The sequence below is a fragment of the Catharus ustulatus genome, chromosome 3 (genome assembly GCF_009819885.2).
Source record: "Catharus ustulatus isolate bCatUst1 chromosome 3, bCatUst1.pri.v2, whole genome shotgun sequence".
In the NCBI taxonomy this organism is placed as follows: Eukaryota; Metazoa; Chordata; class Aves; order Passeriformes; family Turdidae; genus Catharus; species Catharus ustulatus.
This window is the reverse complement of record NC_046223.1, coordinates 12,628,312-12,648,906: the sequence shown is the minus strand read 5'-3', so window position 1 is coordinate 12,648,906 and position 20,595 is coordinate 12,628,312. Positions and strand designations below refer to the sequence as shown.

At 51.8% G+C, this 20,595-nt stretch overlaps 2 protein-coding genes and 1 long non-coding RNA gene across 8 annotated transcripts in view; 1 reads left to right on the top strand and 2 right to left on the bottom strand.

The window, feature by feature from the left end:
* The first annotated feature begins 3,161 nt into the window (after nucleotides 1-3,161).
* On the top strand, nucleotides 3,162-3,625 carry LOC116994813. Its single transcript, XR_004417580.1, has 2 exons — nucleotides 3,162-3,201; nucleotides 3,292-3,625. It is a non-coding gene; the product is annotated as an uncharacterized LOC116994813 (long non-coding RNA).
* Nucleotides 3,626-4,664: 1,039 nt separating this feature from the next.
* GINS1 (GINS complex subunit 1) lies at nucleotides 4,665-6,903 on the bottom strand. Its single transcript, XM_033056776.1, has 7 exons — nucleotides 6,815-6,903; nucleotides 6,681-6,745; nucleotides 6,482-6,577; nucleotides 6,102-6,192; nucleotides 5,802-5,918; nucleotides 5,344-5,418; nucleotides 4,665-5,096 (listed from the first exon to the last, which is right to left on the bottom strand). Exons 1-7 carry the CDS (start codon nucleotides 6,887-6,889, stop codon nucleotides 5,028-5,030), a joined length of 588 nt encoding a protein of 195 aa, XP_032912667.1. The 5' UTR covers nucleotides 6,890-6,903; the 3' UTR covers nucleotides 4,665-5,027.
* Nucleotides 6,904-8,207: 1,304 nt separating this feature from the next.
* SLC8A1 (solute carrier family 8 member A1) overlaps nucleotides 8,208-20,595 on the bottom strand; it is a 112,399-nt gene continuing 100,011 nt past the window's right edge. For all 6 annotated transcript variants that reach the window (XM_033055913.1, XM_033055907.1, XM_033055910.1 and 3 more), the window contains one exon: nucleotides 8,208-19,957. In XM_033055913.1, coding sequence (XP_032911804.1) covers nucleotides 19,581-19,957 — 377 coding nt within the window. In that variant the 3' untranslated portion in view covers nucleotides 8,208-19,580. The remainder of the gene's footprint in view (nucleotides 19,958-20,595) is intronic.

Sequence of the window (20,595 nt, the reverse complement as noted above, 5' to 3'; positions counted from 1 at the left end):
TACAGTACTACCAAGAACAAACTCACAAACACAGAGTCAGAGTACAACCTGACACCCCGTCAGTCAGGTGTTGGTAGCAGTCCCATTAAATGGTGGCTACAGTCCCCCTGCAGATGTGGTTCAGTTGAAGGAATGGTCCTGTAAAAGGGTGCAGTTTTCCTCCTAGGGTCCAGTGATGATGTGGAAAGGTCCAGTTTTCCTCTAGAACCTAGTGGAAAAAGGGCTACCTTTGTGTCCTAAATCTCAGTTTTTATCTAGGTATGAAAGGCTTGGCTCCTTCCCGTGGCTGGAGCAACTTCCAATGGGATGCAGTAATTTTATCAGTCACACAGTGGGACTCAATGGGCCATTAGCAGAAAATTACTCACTGGAGGAAGGATGAGTTGTGAAAAAAGATAAAGAACACTGCCCCGCCTGGTTTCAATGGATGGCCCATTAGCAGAATATCTCCCATGGAAATAAGGATCACTGCCTCACCTGGTTTCAACAGAAGGTGATAGAATAGGTAGATTTGGTCACATCCTGTATTGCAACCCAAGACAGTTGGTAGAGAGAAGGTCGAGGAGCTGGCTGAAATAGCAGAGTTTACAGCCTTGGTAAGAAGCCATTAACCCCAACTGCCAGGTTCTTGGCTGAAGGATTTAGAAGGACAAAAACTGCAAGTGTTCATAGAGAGACCAGAAATGTTTTTTTCAAACATTCAAGCCCAGTCTTGCTTTGAAGAACCAGCATCATCTTATAACTTGTAAAGCAGTGAAAACTTGTGTGACAAAGGCCACTGAAAGTCTTACGGAAGAGGAAGGTCTTTAATGACTTTCATCACTTTCACTCTTTCTCCCTGAGATTTTTATCACTCACAGTCTCTAATCCAGTCAGTCCTTGTTGCCTGTGTTCTCACCCCAAGCCTCTTGTGCATGATTTGGTTTTTTTCCACCACCTTTTCCAGAGTGAGAAGGGCAAGGAGGAGCTCTCTCAGCCAGATGTGAAGATGCATCAGCTGGGCTGTGAACCCTCTGAGCACAAGGCTGGTCACAGTGATGGCCCTGGCACTGCCCAACAGCAAAGCCATAGACTTCTGGAGGCTGAGTGGCTACAAGGAGCAGAGATTGCTGCAAGGCTGGAGCACCACCAGAGGCATGCAGCATGTTGGATGGAGATGGAGCTGCTCCAACAGCAGCTCCAGGCCTCTCAGGAAAAGGTGGGTGGCAGGCTGCTGAATGCTCTCTGTAATGTTGGTATCTGAGTCCTGCCTGGGGCTGTGCTGGACACCCTCCCCAGTCTGAAAAAATGTTGTCCTCTTCCTCTTTGTGGGGGACAAAGGATTCTCCCTCCTGCTCAGATATGGCTGAAGCCAGTTCAGGTGCAGCTGGGGAGAGGTTGATGTTTGCTTGTCCCTGTGATATCCCCCTGTCCTTGTCCTGTGCAGGCTGGCTGGGCAGAGGGGATGGAGGCTGAGTGGAGGTGGCTCACACAGGGGTGCCTGGAGCTGTGGTTCCCCGTGGCTCAGCTGACAGAGGAGCTGGAGCAGTGGTAGTATTGGATAAGGGTTAGGAAGGGATGACAGCAGCCATCCAGAGCTTGTTGATGGGTGGGAAATGAGGTGGTCAGAGCAGAGTAACCTGGATCACCAGGACAGAGGGAGGAAAACCAATGTGAGAAACCTTCCAATGTGTTAATATCCCTCTCCTGCATTCTACCCTGGGGACTAGCTTTCCAAAGTACACCTTACCTATGCCAGCCATTCCTAGGCAGCCCTAGTGCAAAGTTGGACCAGACCTGCTTCCCAGTACCAGGTTTGCCCTTTTCTGGTGACAGGAAGCAGAGGACATGCAGTACAGGACATTTACTACATCACAGCTATCCTGGGATGTATCCAGGTCAGCAGCCTCCTCTCTCTCTTGCCCTCATGGCAGCTCTTGGTGCTGGGATTCCCTCCCAGAGAATCCCTCCAGCAATTCCTGCTCCTTGCTACTCAGCAAGGAGAGCATCTCTGAGCGAAGTGGCTCTGTTTATCTTCCTGCTGCTCTCAGTGCTCTCAATCCCTTGCTTTGCAGGCTGCCCAGTGAGCACCACTCCATGGTCCTGCAGCTCTGCTGTGCCCATGTTGGGGTGAGAGCTGAGAGTGCAATCTAACCTCTCCTCTCCCCCAAAACACAGCCTGGGTCTGTCCCCTTGTTGGCTGGAAGCTGTAACCATCTGTCAACCTTTTTATGTTACAGCTTTTGGAAGCCAAAGCAAGCCTGAGCCTGGCCCAGGCCCAGCATGCTGTGCAGTTGCAGCAGGCCAAGGCCCAGATATACAAAATGGTGCCAAAGAAGCAGTTTGAGCAGCTGCAAAACACCTTGAGAGAGGAACAGTGCAAGACTCAGCAGCTCCAGGAAAGCCTCCAGCGGCAGGCTGAGCAAACCTGCAGGCAGCTGGTCAGGACCCAGGTAAGCAGGGAATTGCAGGAGCTCAGTCAAGGGTACTGTGAAGGCAACACTGCTGGCCTGGCGGCCTGGAAGGCAGCTGTGATTGAAGCCACCAGAGGTTTGGGTGGAAGATGCTAGATACAAAGAACCCAGATGGAAAATGCACTTACCTTCAAATTCAGCTGCAACTTTAATTCTTCATGAATCCTCCAGTCACCACCCTGCACTCCAACAGGTGGATTTATCTCTAGGGCACTGAGCAACCAGTTACTGGGTTTTTGTCAGTTTGTCTTCTGGGCAAAGATAAGGCAAATTATAACCTAAGGAATTATAATGAGCAGGCACAAGGACTGCATCCAAGGAGACTTAGTCTGTCCCTGAGCTTTCTTGGCTGGGAGAGAGGAGGCCAATGGCCTATTTTTGATTTAAACATTGCAGAAAAGCTGTACCTTGTCTTAAAACTGGTTGGGTGCAGACCTAGGGAAGGTTGTACTCTTCTAGACATCTGTCCCACTGCTCTTTGTATCCTGCACCTCTGAAGAGCTCCCCCTGCTCTGCCTCAGGGAGTGTGAGGGTCCATGAACAAGTCCTTGGGGAAATGCACAGTCCAGGATTGCTAGAGTCCAGGAGAGTGCTGGGACAACCCAAAGACAGGCTTTCTTCCCTCCTGCAGGAGGAACACGAGCAGCTGCTGCAGGCAGCTGTGGAGCAGGCAGAGGGGCTGGAACAGAGTCTGAGGAATGCTGAAGCTGTGCTGGCAGAGAGGGCAGCTCAGCTCAGAGATGCTCAGGTGAGTGCCAGAAGGGCTGGTGCTGTGTCCCTGCCCATTTGGTACCCCTGCATGGGATGCTGAACCTGAAGCCTCCTGTCCCTGCTTTAGGCCCAACTCTCCAGGAACAAACTATTGATTGAAGAGCTCCGTGGAGAGAACAGGAGGTTTGCAATGGCTCTGCAGGCTGCTGAGCTGAAGCAGAAGAGCATGGAGGAGAAGAACCAGCTGTTGGAGGAACAAGCCTCAGCTCTGAAGCAGCTTATTGGAAAAATCACACCAGCATCTCTGAGTGGGTGATGGGACATCTGCAGTGGTAGCCCCTGGTCCTGGCTGGGGCTGGTCAGGTGCAGAATGGGAGGTATGGCTGGGTTGGGAAATCAGCCTTGTCCTCTCTGGTCTTGCCAGGATTTTCCTGTGCAGAAAATAGCAAATGGGAAGCCTGGTCCTGTGGATAGTTGAATTTTCCAACTGAAAGCAGCAGCCTTGATGCCTTTCTCAGTGGCAGTGTGCTGTTATGTCATGTCTGTCTCAGGGCAGCCATCTCACAGGATTTTCTTTGGCAGTGTTTGGTGGTGAGGCAGATACTCCCTCCCTGCAGATTGTTGATGTTGGAGCCACAGTTACATCTTGAAAGCCAGGGCAGAAGGGCTTGCAGGTCCCTATGCCTGGCTCACTCTGAGCAGGAAAGCTGAGTTGTGGCATTAAAATGTTTGCAATGTTACAGCACCTCCTGCTATCCCCAGTCTGCTCTGTATTTCAGTAACTTTCCCCAACTGCTGCTGAACATTTATTCCCGACAGCTCCTCCTAAAGCCTGAGTCTAGGATCCAAAACCAACCAGATTGTTGCCTGTGCAGTGAGCAGGACAGAGCAATGCTGTAATATCCCAGGCATTTATCCTGTTCCTGCATTCTTCCCCAACTGTTTGCTTTTTCAGCTCCAGTCTGAGATGGGGGCTAAGTGAACCTCTAGTCTTACCTAGGGCTAATGCTTTTTGCAAGTGCTTTCCCAGATACAGTGCAAGAGCTGAGCAGCTCCATTAGGAAAACCAGACAGGGAAAGCAGCTCTTCAGCCTTGTTCTGGTTTTGTGCTAACCAGCATCCTTAAAACCCTCTCCTCCCTTTCCCACCTCTATTTCAAATAGCCCACAGGCTTTACCAGACCAGTGCTCTGGGATAATAGATTCTTCAGAGGAACAGAGGCACAGACCAAGCACACTGGGAAAAACCCAGGACCATGACCCAGACTGCAATGATCATTCACAAAGCACCTCAGGAAACAACATTTATGGGTCTCTGATGGGGACAAGGCTTCAGGTCTAATCCTGGAAAGAACCTTGAGCAGCCTTGTCTGACACTTGGAGGAGCAGTTCTACTGAGATACTTAAATAACATCACGCTGCAGGGTCAGGATGGGTTTGGCTGGAGAGTCAGATCAGAGTCCTGAATGAACATCACATTAACTCTTAAAAACCCAAGAGATTGAGGCTGAAGGAGTTTATTTTGCAACCATGGAGTTTTGCTGGCTTCTAGAGCCCAGACAGTTGTTGTCTTACTCCCACATGCACAGTGTGAACAAAGAACTACTCCAAAAAAAAAAAAAAGCATTCACAAACCCTGGTTGTAGCTCTGGGGCTTGGATAATGCCCCCCTGCTATCCTGGATTCCCAGGATTGCTATATTACCAGCAGGCACCCTTTGCTCATGAAGACCTGTGGTTTTAAGGCACCAAAGACTGTTAGGAGTGCAGAAATACTGAGGTGTCTGAAGTCCTGCACACCCCAGAGCTCAGTCCCCATCGTGGGCAGGCCACCAAGCAGGAGGTGTCTCTCCTGTCCTGCACACTTAGGACAGGACGTGCTCCAGGACTCCTTGTCTGATCAACTGCTCGCATTTCCAGCGGGGTAAAAAGTGCTGCACAGAAACACAGAAAAGCCCTCCTCGAATTTGTTGCTGAACACAAGCAGCTCTGTTTGTTGTGCTGTACATCCAGTGCCTCACAGTACCAGAGCAGGCAGAGCTGCACTCTGGATCATGCAGACAGCAGTGCAAGGAGCTGTGTGTGCAGGGACTGGGAGGTGCTGCAGGGCAGCATCAGCAGGGGGATGTCATGGGAGTGAAAGGGAAGGAAGAGAACAGGCTACACTCCTGCCACAGGTACCTGGCTGTTCTTCTTCAACAGGATGGTAGTGCCATCATCAATCTCAAATTCCCCATGGTCTTTTAAACACCGCACCTGCAAAGAGGAAACACAGGTCTGTAAGAGTCCAATGGATAAAAACAACCACTCCCCCCAGGTAACAGCCCTCAGCAAGGGAACATGGTTTCTAGTTGATCTAGTTAGTTAAGTTTCTGCAAAAAGGTACAAAAACCTCTTACTGGATTAACCCCCCCCACCACAAACTCCCTGCAGACAAGAAATGCCATCTCTCAACATACTTTGTGCCCTCAGTAGGAGGAGTAAAATGTTGGCAGGCAGAGTAAAAAACAGAAACCTGTGAAAGCTTTGGAACTCTGAAAGGTTTTGCTTGATGAACTGACTTGGAACAGGGATGAAATGCTCGAAAAGAGACAGGAAAATGTTTATTCACGGATAGAAATCAGAAATCTTGTACTTACTTCAATATACAGGCTTTTAGGAGGTTTGATGTCCTGTGTGAGGTCCAGCCCCTCCTCTCCTCCTACTGACCTCATGTAGGTAGCCAGAGACTTTTTGTACCGATTGAACCACTCCACCTGTGGGCATTAGCAGGGTTGTACCCACAGACAGTGAGTACACACAAATGAGTATTTACAGAAAGACTTGTTAAATCTCATGTTTATAGTGGGGGCAGGACTACCCTATTTTGATTGTACTAAATAATCCATCAGGAGGATTATGTGGAAAGAGGGGAAGAATTTGAAACGAGGCTGACTCACTTCCTCAGCTGACATGTGGAACTGGATGGTGTTGGGCAGAACGCTGCCATACTCCCACCTCAGGGCTCGGATCCGTAGCAACCGGTCATACCTAGGGGAAGAAATGGAGCAAACCCACCACCTCTGCTGAGGTGAGTGCTGGCAACATCCCCAGGCAACAGTGACATCCAGAAATCTAAACTTTTAAAGAGCAGGAGGAAGCAGAGCCTTCTCTTTGTGGTGACAGCAGCAATGAACACGAGGAGAACCAGCCCCACAGCTACCTCGCTGCTCGTGGAAAAGCCACCTGCCCGGGCCGAGAGTGCCAGCACCCTGTCCCTGGGGACGCTGTGCCGGCAGGGATGAGCAGAGGGGAGGCGGCCACCCCCCGCCGCACTCACAGGTAGGCCAGCAGGCAGCGCTGGTTCCGGAGCAGGCAGCAGTGCCGGAACCGGATGAGGAAAATCAGGTCCGTCCGTCCCGACTTCGCTTCGGACCTGGGGGATGAGGGGAAGGAGATAGAGGCGTAGGAGGAGAGCTGGGGCCGGGCAGCACCGCCCGTGCTCTGCGGGACGCGCGGGGAGCAGGCGCCCAACTCACACATCCGCCTGGTTCCGCTCGTACAGTGCCCGCATCTCCTCCAGCGCCTGCCGCATCTCCTCCGTCTGCAACAGCGCGCACAGTCAGTGGGAGCAGGCGGCCTTGGGACCCATCCCGCTCTTCCCGGAGCTCACCCGGAAAGGCGGGAGGTGCCCGCCGGCGGCGCGGTGCAGCTCCCGCACCAGCTCCAAGCCCCGCTCCGCCGCCATCGCGCCGGGCCGCGCGCGGGAAACCCGCCCGTGCGCCAGCCAATGGCAAGAGGGGCGGGGCCCACCGCAGCCAATGGCAAGAGGGGCGGGGCCCCACACTCAATGATGTCAAGGGCGGGGCGAAAGCAGCCAATGGGAAATGAGGGGCGTGGCTTAGCGCGGCCCCGCCCCCTCCCGTAGCTGCGCTGAGTTGCGCCGGTCCCGACGGGTGCTGTGACCCGGGCGCGGCTTTGAGCCCGTGACACTCGTGGGGCCACGCTGAGAGGGGCTGGAGCCAAAATCGGAACTTCTACCGCACACCTGCCTCTAGCAAGCCTGTTTCCCCCAGTCCACTGCCTGTTTCCCCCAGTCCTCTGGGTAATTTGCGGCGTGCCGCATCGCGCTGCCCCATTCCCCCCAGTGCATTTTTCCCTTTTGACAACCTTCAAACTCGAAGCATGCCAAAACTAAAGGCAGGAGAAAAGAAAAAAAAAGGTACATTTGTGGATGGGATAGGAATTTTTTTAGCACTCGAAACCTTGGATAGAGATTCAATAACTCGGGACCACAGCTTGTTTTGCTCCAGGAATTTTTTTCCTCTGGCTGTGTGTTTCTTATGGATACTAGACATAAAAAGCGAGCAGCGTTTCCTGTGCAGCTGCGGTCCAGATTGAAGAGTGGGGAGAGCACGGTGGGGCTCTCACCCCAGGCTGAGACATCCCTGCCTTGTGTGCCCGGGACATCCTTGCATCCTGTGCTCAGGATGGTGCGGCACCGCTCAGCCCAGCAGGGACCGTGTCCGGCTCTGGCAAGAGTGTTTTAATGATCCCAACCCCTCTTTTACTTGAGGGTTTTTGGCATGGGGGCAGAAATGTCCAGAAATGCTCCAGTCGTCTGCCAGCTGGAGATGGGCTTCTGTTTTGGGATCTGTTCCCTAAAATGAGCTGTTTCCTGGTCGCAGTGCTGCTGCCAGATGTGTCTGCAGGGACCCCCACCCTTCCCTCCCCCCCAGCCTGTGTCCCGGCAGAAGTGTGGGGCCCGAGGAAGGCGCCGTGACGCGCCCGGGGTCCCCAGAGCGCTGTCACTGCAGGAGCAGTCACGTCTGGCTCCTCATTCATCATCGCGTTCTGCGGTGATAATGGCCCATGCGAGCCAGGAGAGATAATAGCAATAAACAGGCATCCCGAATGCCAATTGTCTCTGCTGCAAATTGGTTGTTGCCTCTTGCCGAGGGATGGAAATGTAGCTGAGCCTTGATTGAAAAATTCCGGGGAAACTGCCTTATCTTACTGCTTTGCCAGATTAAAAAAGCCTCATACATAAAAATAGACCAAATGAATGAAGAATTTACAAACATCTATATTTTGTGTTAGGAATTGTGTTAAAATTAGGAAAACAGCTGAAGACACTGATTTATACAACTGTGACTATTTCAGGCAATGAAGGTTTACATATCACAGTTTTAACAAGATAAAAGATCTCCCACAAAATACATAGATGACAGACGACTCATCTGAATTTGACATAACACAGCATCAAGTACACATGTAATGTGATGAACAGTGCCAGGTCATTCCCCAGTTAGGTAACATACAACCTCTTGAATAAGGCAATTCAAATATAAATCTTAATTCAAATCACGACATACCCAGGCAGCATGCAGGGAAAAGTCATTTATTTTGTATATTGAAATGACACAACTTGCAACATGTTTCCATTTTATGTAGTTAGAGCAACAGGATATAAACCATTCAAATAATATATATATATATATATTTTTATATATCTCAAGTCAACAGTTGTCTTTACTGGAATAAAGATAATCTGTTTTTGGTAAAAATAAAACTATTTGAATTCACTAATTAACAAAATGCACAGTGATCAGAAACCCAATTCTTCTCACCATTGTCTTCCCTGGCTCGCTTGCGTTTCCCTGTGATGCAGCAGCTGAGCAGTCCCGGGTTCAGAGAGCCCATTGCACAGAGGAACAAAGATTCCCTGGCACGTGGTCCCCAGGCTGCAGTGTGCCACCCACGCCCCATGGACAGCAGTTCTCTCATCACACCCATCACACCCTATGGCTTGGAAACTGCTTTTCCCACCTGCCTTCCCAATAAAACACTTACACACGTGCCTGACCTTGGGGGAGTCAAAAGTTGAATTGCTTGTGGAAACACATTTGCTGGAACAGGGCTTTTATTTCTTTTTTTTTATCAATTAATTCCTCCAGACCTTTATAACCAAGACATTTAAGAAATTGTGAATCTGCTCAGAAGGGAAAAAAATCTGAGCCAAAAATCTCTTTGAAGTAGTGGAGCCTAACAGAGTGGCTGAGGATTTATTTCCACCGCAGCAGACCTGGGGATCACAGAAGATAATGAAGGCCTTCCCTAGTATTGATAAGTTCTTTCAAAAAGGAGAAATGAAGAAGGGAAAGAAGATTTGTTCTCTACAATAATAATAATTAAAAAAAATTAGTAATTTCTAAAAGACTAATCTAGGCAGCTTCTCCATGGTAAGAGGCTGTACTTCCCCCTGTTCTAGCTGGATACCTGCAGGGATGGATCCTCTTGCTAAAGCACCATGTCCCCTGGTAGCTGGGTGTCCCCTGCCCTGTCCCCATGTGAGGAAGGGGACAGGTCTGGATGTCAGCAGGATTCCCTGTGCCACTGATTCAGGGCTGCTGGCAGGTGCGTGGAGGGAATAGTTTTGGACTGGAGCCCCACAAATCTCTGGGTGAGGGCTCCCCATGTGCCACAGGGCCTATTAAGGGCTAATAAATAAATCATGCCCATGAATAATGAAGAGGCAAAGATTGGATGCAAGGGGATCCAAATGCTGCAAGCCTGGGGATGGGATTCTCAGGAGATTTCTCTCCTTTGGGTAAGCTACACAGCAGCCACAGCAGCAGCAGCCAAGGTCTTCCTGCTGGACACCTGTCCCAGGCTTCAAATCCCGTCTGTCAGCCAGAGGAACTACGGGAGAAACTGGATTTTCAGAGTGGTTGTTACTGGATCCTGTTTATCACTTTTGCAGAGCTGTCTCGTGCCTCCTTACTACTCTATTTACTGCTTTAGTAAAAAAATCACTGGAATATTTCTTTGCCCTTAAAGATACAAAAAAAAAAAAATCTTCAAAAGATATGATGAGAAAGGTCTTTTCACAATGACATTCAGAGCAAAAAGAGAGAAACGACATCTTACAGATAATTAGAGAGCTATCTTTGGCAGAATATTTCAAATAAATAATTTTTACAAATATTTTCTGCAGTCATGTATTTATTTTGAATAGTTCGCTTTCAGCTATAGGGTTCACTACTCTCTATTGATAGGAAAACACCACAAATATAAAAATATATGAGCTCAGCACAACTTTTAGGCTACCACGACTGTGTCCAATAATTTCCAAAGTTGTAGATCGATACCACGGAAAATATGAAACAGGTTTTCTAACAGCGTGTGTCGGGTTAGAAGGTCACAGCTCGTGGCTGCTGTAAAACACACCAGGGAGGGCGGCTGGGATCGGCGTGGGAAGGAGCTGGAGAAGCCGGATGCTCGGAGCCTTCCCACTGGGAATCGTCTCTCTCGGCCCCCTAAGGCTTGGAGATGTCGTGCTGGGTAGTGGCCGAGGGCTGGGGGGCAGGTGGGTGACACCGGGCACGCTGAGAGTTCCCGATGGATCCTGTGCCCGGCCCCGTGCTGTGCCCCGGGAGCGAGGTCAGTGCAGCCGCTCCCAAAGCCGCCCCCTTCCACCTTCGTGTGGGAAAAAGCACCGAGGGAGCCACCCTTGCACCGTGGCCACATCCTGCCCCAGAGCCCGGCAGGATGGTGACCCTGCTGGGACCCCTGAGCCCGAGCCATGGTGGCCCAAGAAGGGGCCCTGCTTGATTCCAACCTCCCCCTGCAGCACGTGCCGCCGAGTCCACCAAACATTTAGATTTACATATTTTGCTTTGTTTATACAGTATGTACAGAATATACAGCATCGGACAATTATTTCCCAGTAGACTGGAAGTGTCTCCCAAGATGACCTCTTTTATCAACAAATATATATATAAATTGACAGTAATAAAAGAGTCGTACCAACAAGTATTATGGCTTTTCAAATAGTGTAGCTGCATTGTGCCATTGAATTTTGTGAGGAACTGTGACAGAGACAGAGAGACTGGGGGGCTCCAGCTGCCAAGCCCAGGGGTGACCCTCAGCTTGGGGCACAAGCTGGGGCAGTGCCAGCTCCCAGCGCCGAGCACGGCACAGGTGGCAGAGGGAAGGTGGAGTTGAATTTATGACCCATGCTCTGGTTTCTGTCTCCAGGCAAACCAGTTCTCCTGCAAACTCTCAGCCCAGCTTTGGAATAATTTGGCTCTGTCCAGCTGGGGTCTGCCTGCCCTGCCCCTGGTGGGGGGGGGCAGGGGGCTGCTTGGGCTGGCAGAGATACCTCTCTCTCTCTCTGTCAAGGTTTGCACAAGGTCTGCCTGTGGTTGTGAGGGGGGACACACACAGGGTGATGGGTGACAGGATGACTGTGGCAGGTGGCTTTAGGTGCGTCAGGAAGGGTGGTCACAGCCTCCTCCCTGCTCCAGGGGCCACGGGGAGCTCCCCTCGGGCTGCTGAGCAGGGGCACATTGGTGGCTGTCAGAGATTGGTGGCTGCCAGAGGGGAGCAGGAAAGTGAGAGCCATTCTTTCTGGAGCACATCCAAAATTCCAGAGGACAACTTGCCTTGCTGATGCTGTCCCCAGCCACCACCCTGGCGTGGTGAGGAGACTCACCACATGCCTGCTGCCTGCCTGCCCTTGTGGGTTGCATCCAGCCACCAGCTGTCCCCATCCCTTCTCAGGCCCAGAGAGCCACTTTGAGCTCTTTCCCTCCTACATCCCACTGTTCCAGGGGACCCTTGCTTGGGGAGTGTCCAGCAGCCCTGGGACAGGCTGTGCAGGCAGCTCCCTGCCCGCGGGTCCCTCTGCTCCTGAGAGGGACAGTGGGAGGAGCTGCTGACATGAATTATATCTCTGCCAAGAAAGATGAGTTTCTTTCTGAGCTGTTTCTTTACTCTAGAAGGAGGAGCAGTTACTCAAGTGTGCGGAAATGACTTTTGAGAACTGGAGTGGTCACTCAAGCATCAAGATAATTGGGCCACTTCATTACAGCAGAAAAAAATGTGATGGATCTAAATTACCCCTGCTGTAGGGTTTTTTAAATTCCCAACTCATTTGTCTCTCCTTTGAAATATTATGGCCACTCTTTGCAGGCCTTTCTGGCTGAGGGTGCCATGAGCAAGCCCAGGTGTCTCCTTGGCTGTGCCTGCAGGATGCTGAGCTGGGAGCAGCCCCTCCCTCAGGGCAGCGATGTGGGGAGCAGCGGGGACCGAGCACCACGGGGAACTTGCTGCCCTTGAGATGGGTGAGGCTTCCCAAGGACTGCCTGGCAGTCTGGCTGCTTCTTGCTGGGAATATCCTGTGGGCTTGTGTTTGGGGTGGGAGGTAGAACATGGTCTGTCTACTCCGTGTCTCTTCTCGTTTGGTCATTGGTGACGTTCACACGTGGTGAGCCAGAGACCTCTCCAGACAGCCTGGAGACAGCAGGAGGGATAAAGGTGCCCATCACTGCTGAGTGGTCTTCAGGAAGTTAATGATTTGGATTTTACAGCCTCATGCCAGGTCTTCTTGGCACAGAGACCCAGGATACAAAGGGCTGCATTTTACAAAACCCTGTGTTTGTGGGTTTTTCCAGCATGACTGTGTGTCTTCCAGCAGGAGCTAGGAATTACAGGAGAATTCACCACCTTCTGCCCTTCATCCACAAATAAAACTGCTGGATTGCTGAGCAATGTCCTCAACAGGTAGTCTTGAGAGCTGGACTGAGTGCAGAGCTGTGTCTCCTAATGCTTAATGCATCATGGAAAAAAGAAGTAGCACAAGTATTGTCAGGGAAAAAAATAAATAACATTTTCCTCCTTGCTAGCACAGTAATGTAAGAGGTATTATTGCCATCTTTTGCTCTCTTGAGCTGCAGAAAGTAGTGTATGTTTCCTGATTAAGAGCAGGACAAGCAGGGCTCCTGCAAGGCTCCCTGCATGGGCACATTTTTCTCGAGAGCTCGCAAAATGAAGGAGGCAACATGGGGCAAGTGAATGAAGACACAAACAGACATGAGCTCGTTCTCATTTGAACAGGGGGAGTTCAGCCAAGTTCAGCTCATCTACAGCTCCCACTGCAAGGAGAGGCCAGGGCAGGGCCCAGGGCTGGAGCTGAAGGCAAGGGAGGCATCTCAGTGTTACACAAAACAAGGAGAAATCCACTTGTGCACCTCCCCACATCCCTGGGAGTCACAAAGCTTCTGGTTTGCAAAACCTTTCAATAATGTTCCCAAATAAGCTCTGGGGCACATTTGCACCACCAGGATCCAACCTTGCCTGTGCCAGCACAGTAATTTCACAGGGACTTAGAAATTCTGTGTGTTTCTAAGTATCTCTGCAAAGAAGCTCATCTGCCAGAAATCTGGCAATTTCCATGGGGAAAGCAGAGCAAGGCTGTGCTCCATGCAGGTCTCATCCTCCCCTCTGCAAGAGACTCCTCTGAGCTGGAAGTAACAGAGGAGAAATAAATCCCACCTCAACAAAGAGGTTAGGAGGTTCAGGGAGAGAGAGAGCCCTGTGGCAGACTCCCACATGCTGCAAGGCTTTAGGAGCTCCAAGTGTGGATAAACATCCCAAGCCATTGCAACTTGCTCCACTTAAGCTGCCCATTTCAAGCAAGGGCAGTAAAGCCTTGAACCCCCAGCTAAAACAAATTAGTTTATTTTGGAAGCACAGAGGCAATGGAGTTGGAGCACCTGTGGGACTTGATAATGGTGGAAATTCAGCAAAAAAATCTTCCACAGACTAATGAGTGAAGGGCAGTGGCACAATAAAAGCTGAGCCTGTGGCTGTGACTGTGCCTGGGTGACGAACAGGAGGGGCTCAGCGTGCTGGGGTTTTTGTGGAAATTTGCCTGCTCCTTGGTTTTCAGGGGCTCAGGTCCAACATGTGGGGTGGCTCATCTTTGCCTTGAGACACAGACAGCAAGGCTGAGCTAACAGGTGTAATCGTTCAGTGCAGTGAGAAAGGAAATCTGTCCCACACAGAAAAGCAGGAGAGAGGGACACAGAATGCTTCTCTGCAGGGAGCTTGGGAGAAGATGGAACCTGAAGAGGCTTCACAGGCGAGGCAAGCACAGAGCAAGCTGCAGGCTGGACTGTCCTGGGCTTAGACAGTGATTTTGGGACCTTGAGATGGCTTGAGGCAGAATGTGGGGCATAAGGTGGGGTCACTAATGGTCCTTCCCATTGCCACCTGAACTAGGGTGGGGCAGAAAGCTGTCCTGGAGCAGAGCAACAGGCCAAGGGCTGTTTTGGATCAAAGAGATAAAAACACTGTCTGGGGTTGGTGCCCATGGGCAGCCAGAGGAGCTGAGGCTGTGCTGTACCTGTGCAGAAATCGAGGTGCATGCCTGTGCCCGCGGCAGCCAGGGCAGGGGACATGCTGTGGCAGTGCTTGAACGAGGTTTCCACATCTGGGGGGGACCCTTGCCCTCCAATGCTGGGCATCCCACTGGAACACCCAGCTCCAGCAGTGCTCCACAGCACCTGCTTTGGGAACAGTGGGTGCCCCAGTGCCCCTTCCACACTCGTAGTGAGGGCAGCCCCAAGGTAGCATTCCCTTTGGGAAAGGGGAAGGAGCCAAGGGAGGGTGCAGAGCCTGCAGGAGAGGGCTGTGAACCACCCTAGGGGCACCGGGTCCCAGGGCCAGGACTTGAGATGCTCCAGAGAGAGGGCAAGACCCTGTGGAGACTCCTTGGATGCTCTCAGGGGCATCCCACAGGAAAAGAGTCCTGCTGGGAGCAGCAAGCTCCTGTCTACCTTAGCTGATAACAGCTCCTACTTCGCCAGGCAGGCCCCTTTCCCTTGCAGTGTCCCTTCCCTCTGTGTGAGGGGTGCTGCTGGCTGGCAAGAGGCTCTTGGCACCTCCAGTTCCAACAGCAGAAAGGCTCAAGTCCTTAAAAGGTGAGGAATCTCACTGTATTTATTGTCCCTCGGTGCTTTTTGCAAGAATACGGATGCCTCTGGATGCTTTCCTGTGCAAGTCAATTTTTTACAAGATAAACAGGCTTTTCCACAGCTGTGCTGAGCATGTGTGCAGGCATCAGTAGTTGGTCACTGCATGCTCAGAGAGGCTAGAGAGGTTCCAGGTGCTCTGCAAACACGTTTCTCCAGGTGGGCTTGGGTGCCAAAGCCTACAGAAAATAATGCAAGGCTTTGTTCTGGAATTACAGCATCCAGCAATAAGTTTTCTGTCACTTTCTGGCTATGCTCAGCTCTGTCCCTCCAGGAATGTAGTTGAACTTCCTCCTGAGTTATGTGTATGGCCACCAATGCCGATGATTCTTACCCAAGAGTTTAAAAATAGCTGTAACAATAACACAGGGGCTCTGGTTCCCCAGTCCCTGCCTGCAGCAGAAATAGTGCAGTGAGTTCACAGCCAGGCTCGTGACCACAGCAGGCTCCAGGCCTCCCTTCCCTCTGTCCTTTCAGGGAGCAGGGATAAGATGCACAAACGAGTCTTGAGATTGCCCCTCGCCCCAGAGGCACTGCAGGAGCAGGAGCCTCGTTTGGTTGGAGATGAGGGCTCACACCTGGGGACTGAGCAGCTCCTGTGCTGCCCTGGCACTGGTGGCAGTTCAGCTGGGTTCAGCCATGAGGCACTGCAGATCTGTGGGTCTTCCCTTTTTTTTGCGCCTTTTCCCAGTGTTCAGGGTGTGGCTGGGATTTGTCTCCATGCCCACTGAGCCCTGAAGATCTGGCAGTATGGTTTGTCCAGGATGGTTAGGGCTGTTCCTTCTGCTTGTCCCCATGTGCTTGGCAGTAGCCTGTGGAGTTATTTGGATGTCTGTCTCTGAATGTCCTTTGGACATGTGCTGCATCCTTTTCCATGGAAAAGTTTGCCTTTGGCTGGCGGGGTGATGAGAGGGGGTGAGAGCAAATGGGGCAGGCAGATGGATGGAGGCCAAGGGTTTGAACTGCTGCTTCTGGCAACATCCATAAACCCAGGCCTTTCTCAGAGATGCTTGATGCTGTCCCTGTGCAGACGAGGGTGGGAGGCTGGACAAGGAAGAGATGGGAGAGTTCTGGCATGAGACAGGGGATGCACGGAGCTGAGCTGTGACAAAGTGTGATTGTGCTGGGGATGTGCTTCCTCCTGCTGCCTCCCAGCCAGGGATGGAGTCTTCTTGGGGAGGACATCTCTCTTCTGCCTTTGGAGAGGGTGGTTTGAAGAGGAGACTGCAGAAGAGCAGGCCTGGCACCCTTGGGAATGCTGCTGCCCCTCGCTGCTCCCCCGTGACCCCTCCGTGAGCCACTGGGAACACTCACAGCACACTGTGCACAGCCTTGGTGAAATACCCAAAAGCACTCAGCTGGCAGACAGCAACTGCAGGAACAGGGTTGGTGTTTACCCTGTGATTTAGGCCTTGTCCTAAGCAAGCACTGCTCCACCATTCCCTTTGGAAAGCTCTGTGAGCAGAAGAGTTATTTACTGTCTGCTAACCTGAGTGGCTACACAAGTCCCATTTGACTTGTTAATTACTTCAGCGAAGGCAATTCATTCTGAAGAAGCAAATGAGGAGGGGAAAACACCAACATCACCTTTCAGCAGATGCAATTACCGGGTCAGAAGAGCTGCTTTGTTTTCACAAAGGACACGGGAAAAGCACATGGACATTGCTGGCCGTGCTCTCTGCTGGGGAGTGTGGAAGGCAGAGCTTGCCTGGGGCCCATCTCCAGGGCTGGTGTTTGGGTTCAGCTGTCAGAGCTGGACCTCCCAAGCATTGCAGGGAGGGTTTATCTGGGGACAGCTCCACAGATGCTGGATGAAACACAGGGAGGAGCAACATCCCTGGGCATTTGGAGAGTTTTCTCCTCCTCAGTGCTGGCTGAGCCATGTCGAGGCACATGGGTCTGCAGTGGCCCACAGCATCCGGACTGGGGCATGGGCAGGCACCTCTTGAGAGCAGCCCAGCCTCGTGGGGTGTCTCAGGACTGCTTTGGCACCCATGGACCCTGCCCTGCAGGGTAATGCATCTCCTGCATTCTCCCTCATAGTCAGGCTTGTTGTTTAACCCAGCACGCTGAGAGGCTGTAGCAAGAGCAGGAGCAGCTCTGGAGAAGACACAAGATGAAAGAGATGCTTGGTGGTTTGGGGGCACACCCACAGCTCACCCCAAGCCTAGGGCAAGCCAGCACAGGAGCAGCTCCTGGCCCCAGGAGGGTGGGCTGCCTGCAGCTCTGTCCCTGGGTGGGTTCCTGCATCCCCCTGAGAGCGGAGCAGGCTGTGAGCCCCAGCACACACCGAGCCTGAGGCACCATGGAGATGGAGTGTGAGGAAGGGCATGAGATGGGGCAGGGGCGGCTGTGCCAAGGCACCACTGCCCCTGCCAGTGGCAGGAACACGGTGAAGGCAAAACAATGAGTCAAGGAGACATGGGTACAAAGGGGAAAGGGGGAGAGAAGGGTTTTCCATAGAGAATATGCAGGAGCAGCACTGGATCCATCAGGAATCATTACAAACTTTATTTCTCTGTGCATTGTGTACCATTGATAAGGATCATCACAATTAGTGGACTCACTGCCTATAGTGGTGGGCAATACACACAAAGAAAAAAATGAAGCCAAACAGATGAAAATGAAATCATTGTACATAAAGGTAATCACAGACCTGAACAACCTGCACCTGTGTTTGATTTTTCCCCCAAAACAATGAGAAACAAAAATTTAAAACCCCAAAACAAATCAAAAGTGAAAAAAGGCTCAAGAAGAAAAAAAAACCCAAACCCACAACTTTATATTCCTAGAGAAAACCTTACAGCAGGTTAATTAAAAATTCCACAGACAGTTCAAGATGAGTACAAATACCCCCAGCCAGCTGGTTGTGGTACAAGCATCAGACATGGTTTTCAGCTGAGTGGGAAGAGCTCACCATGGACAGGCAGGCTGGGAGTTAGCCTGGCTGGAATGTCAGGAAGCCTGGCAAAGGGCGTTGGGTCAGAAGCCATCTCTCCACACCAGTGCCCAGCGTTTCTGGGGAGCTCCACACGCACATTTCCCTGGCTCCACTCTCCACCCCAGCCTGCACTCCTGGCATCAGGGGGGCAATGCTGAGTTACAGCTCCCTGTCTCATCCTGTCCAGTGATTTTGGACTTGGAGAGTGCAGACACGACCTTTTCCTGGGGGGATGCTTCCCGGTTACGCTCAGTGGAGTGGGAGATCTCGTACGGCCCTTCAGCCCTCATGTTGGAATATTCTGCCTCCAAATGGCTGTGGGAAGGGACCAGCTTTAGGGACTGATCCTGATGGCTTAACACTCAGAAACAGGGGCTGTCACTGCACCTTGGGGACACAGGGAATAGCAGGGGGCCAAGGGCTTGGAGGCAGGCACCGACTCGACAGGCAGAAGCGTGTGAGGTGCTGGGAGTCAGCCACGCTTGCTCCCCTTGGACTGCTCACCCCACTCACTCCCTGGGACCTGTACAACCTCCTGTGGGCAGGGGAGGCCTTCACACCCGCTTCAGCACATCAGAAGACCCCCATCCGCACGGCTGGACAGAGCCTGAAGTCTCTGGGGTGTGGGTTTTCCTGCCCTGAAAACCTACAACTGCATGGCTGTTATTGCTTCTCATGGAGCCACGCCACGAGCAGTCAGTGGGGACAGCTTTCCATCCTTTCCACCCCCGCTGAGAGGAAACAAACAAACAAAAACCCTATGGCAAAACCAAACTAACTAAAAATAAATAAAACCCAGTGAAAAGAAAACGCTTGTAATCTGCCATGCTCAACCCACATGGCTGGAAGGACTACCGCTATAGGATGCTATATACAGATAGATTTCATTTCATTCATGCAAATGTTACAAGTACCACAACAGCATGCCCGAGGAGGCGGAGGAGTGGGAGGAAGGCTCCCGCCGCTCCGTGCAGCCTCGGCTTGGGACACTGGACACGAGGCTGCGGCTGTGCACCCCAAAAGCATGGACAGGGAGAGGTGGGGGGCATGTGGGTGGGAAATGCTAGTTGTACACACGCCAAAACGAAACAAAAAAAACCAACCCCAAATCAATGACGAAAACGGTTTGTGTTCTATCCTTAGAAAGCTCCCAGTTTCCCCTTGTCTTCAGTTCGGTCTCTTGCTCCTCTCCAACAGGGCCAGGGGGCCTGTTCCCGAGTGGCAAAGGCAGCTGGATGGCGGTGGGAGATCAGAACCCTTGCTTTCCTCTCCTTCCCTTGCCCACAGCTCTGTGTCTCACCAGCTACTCTGGCCTTGCTCACACTGACGCGCCCCGGTCGCCTTCGCATCCGTCTTCCCGGGGGCCGGCGGGTGGAGTCAGCGTGGGAAGGGGCTCGGTGGCCATCGGCCTCTCCTGTTGGTCGAGTTGCAGAAAGGGCCCTGCCCATGGCTCCTGGCTGGGGCTGCTGCCTGGGGAGGGGTCCTGCTGGCTTTGGGGTCCTGCCTAGTTCAAAGGATGCTCCAAAGCCGCTTTCCATCAGCAGGTGTGTGAACATGGCAAATCTCTTTTATTCTTTCTCTGTTCATTATACACAGCTTTATATCTATATCTATACCTATATATCACTCTATATAGATATATATAGATATACACATATTTACTATCTCTGATTGTCCCTTTAGAAGCCCTTTATGTGGCAGTAGGCTTCCAGAGATGAGAAGAATATGTACAAGAGCCAGAGGAGGATAAAGAGTGAGGATGTGAGCAGCTTGGAAGTCCGCGGCCCCCCCAGCTCACCTCCGATCTCGGGTCTCCGCCGGTAGAGCAGCACTCCCACGCTGATGAAAGCAAAAATGGTGAAGAGGGTGACGGAGAAGGCCAGCGTGCCAGGGGAGACTTGGAAGGCTTGTCCGTGCGCCGCGTGGTAGATGGCTGCGATGGACCAGGCCACCCCAATGCCCAGAAAAACGTTCACAGCGTTGCTCCCGGTGACGTTCCCGATGGATGCGTCCGCGTACTGGTCCTGCGTGGCTGCTACTTTGCTGGCAAATGTGTCTGCAAAGGAAAGGTGGGGAGAAAGCCTCAGGAAACAGCCGGGGAAAGAGGGCAGCCTGGGGGACAAACGTCAATGGCAAAACCTGGGGGAAGGAAGTAACAGGTAAGAAGATAGGGCACAGCCCCTTCTAATGGAAATTCCAAGGAATCAGGGCACCATCCGGTTCTTCTGGGCCATCACGGCCTGGAAATGCACAGAGGGGAAATCTCAGAAATACAGGGCTTCCCCTGGTACAGCCTCCAGCACCTTTTCCCTCCCTGAAGTCCAGAGCCTTGTGCAGGTCCTGACACTTTGGTAAACCAGGTCAGCCTCCATCCCTTGGGAAGAAAAATCATGTGGGTGGCTGCATGCTTGCCCAGGTGCTCTGCCAGTTTTAATACAGTAATAAATCTTGGCTGGCCATTTTAATGGAAAACCTTGTCAGACAGACCAGCATGACACTGCTCTGCACCACAGGGAAGTGCTGATTTTACATCCAAACCCACTCTGGATCTGCAGGGGGGAGGAAGACCAGGAGGGATGAGCCTGTGGGTTTCTTCAGGTGAGCACTCTCAGCTGACAATGAGAAGATGAGTCCTGAACATACCTGCACTCCCAGATCACCTTGGGTACAGGCAGCCCAATGTGCCTCAGGAAA

What these genes read in the sequence shown, in the direction of transcription:
- GINS1 (XM_033056776.1), bottom strand. Translation starts at nt 6,889, where the DNA reads ATGGCGGCGGAGCGGGGCTTGGAGCTGGTGCGGGAGCTGCACCGCGCC. An exon ending in GAGCGGAACCAGGCGGATGT is followed by an intron (nt 6,578 to 6,680) that starts GTGAGTTGGGCG and finishes CTCATCCCCCAG; the next exon opens with GTCCGAAGCGAAGTCGGGAC. An exon ending in TGTTGAAGAAGAACAGCCAG is followed by an intron (nt 5,097 to 5,343) that starts GTACCTGTGGCA and finishes GTTTCTGTGCAG; the next exon opens with CACTTTTTACCCCGCTGGAA.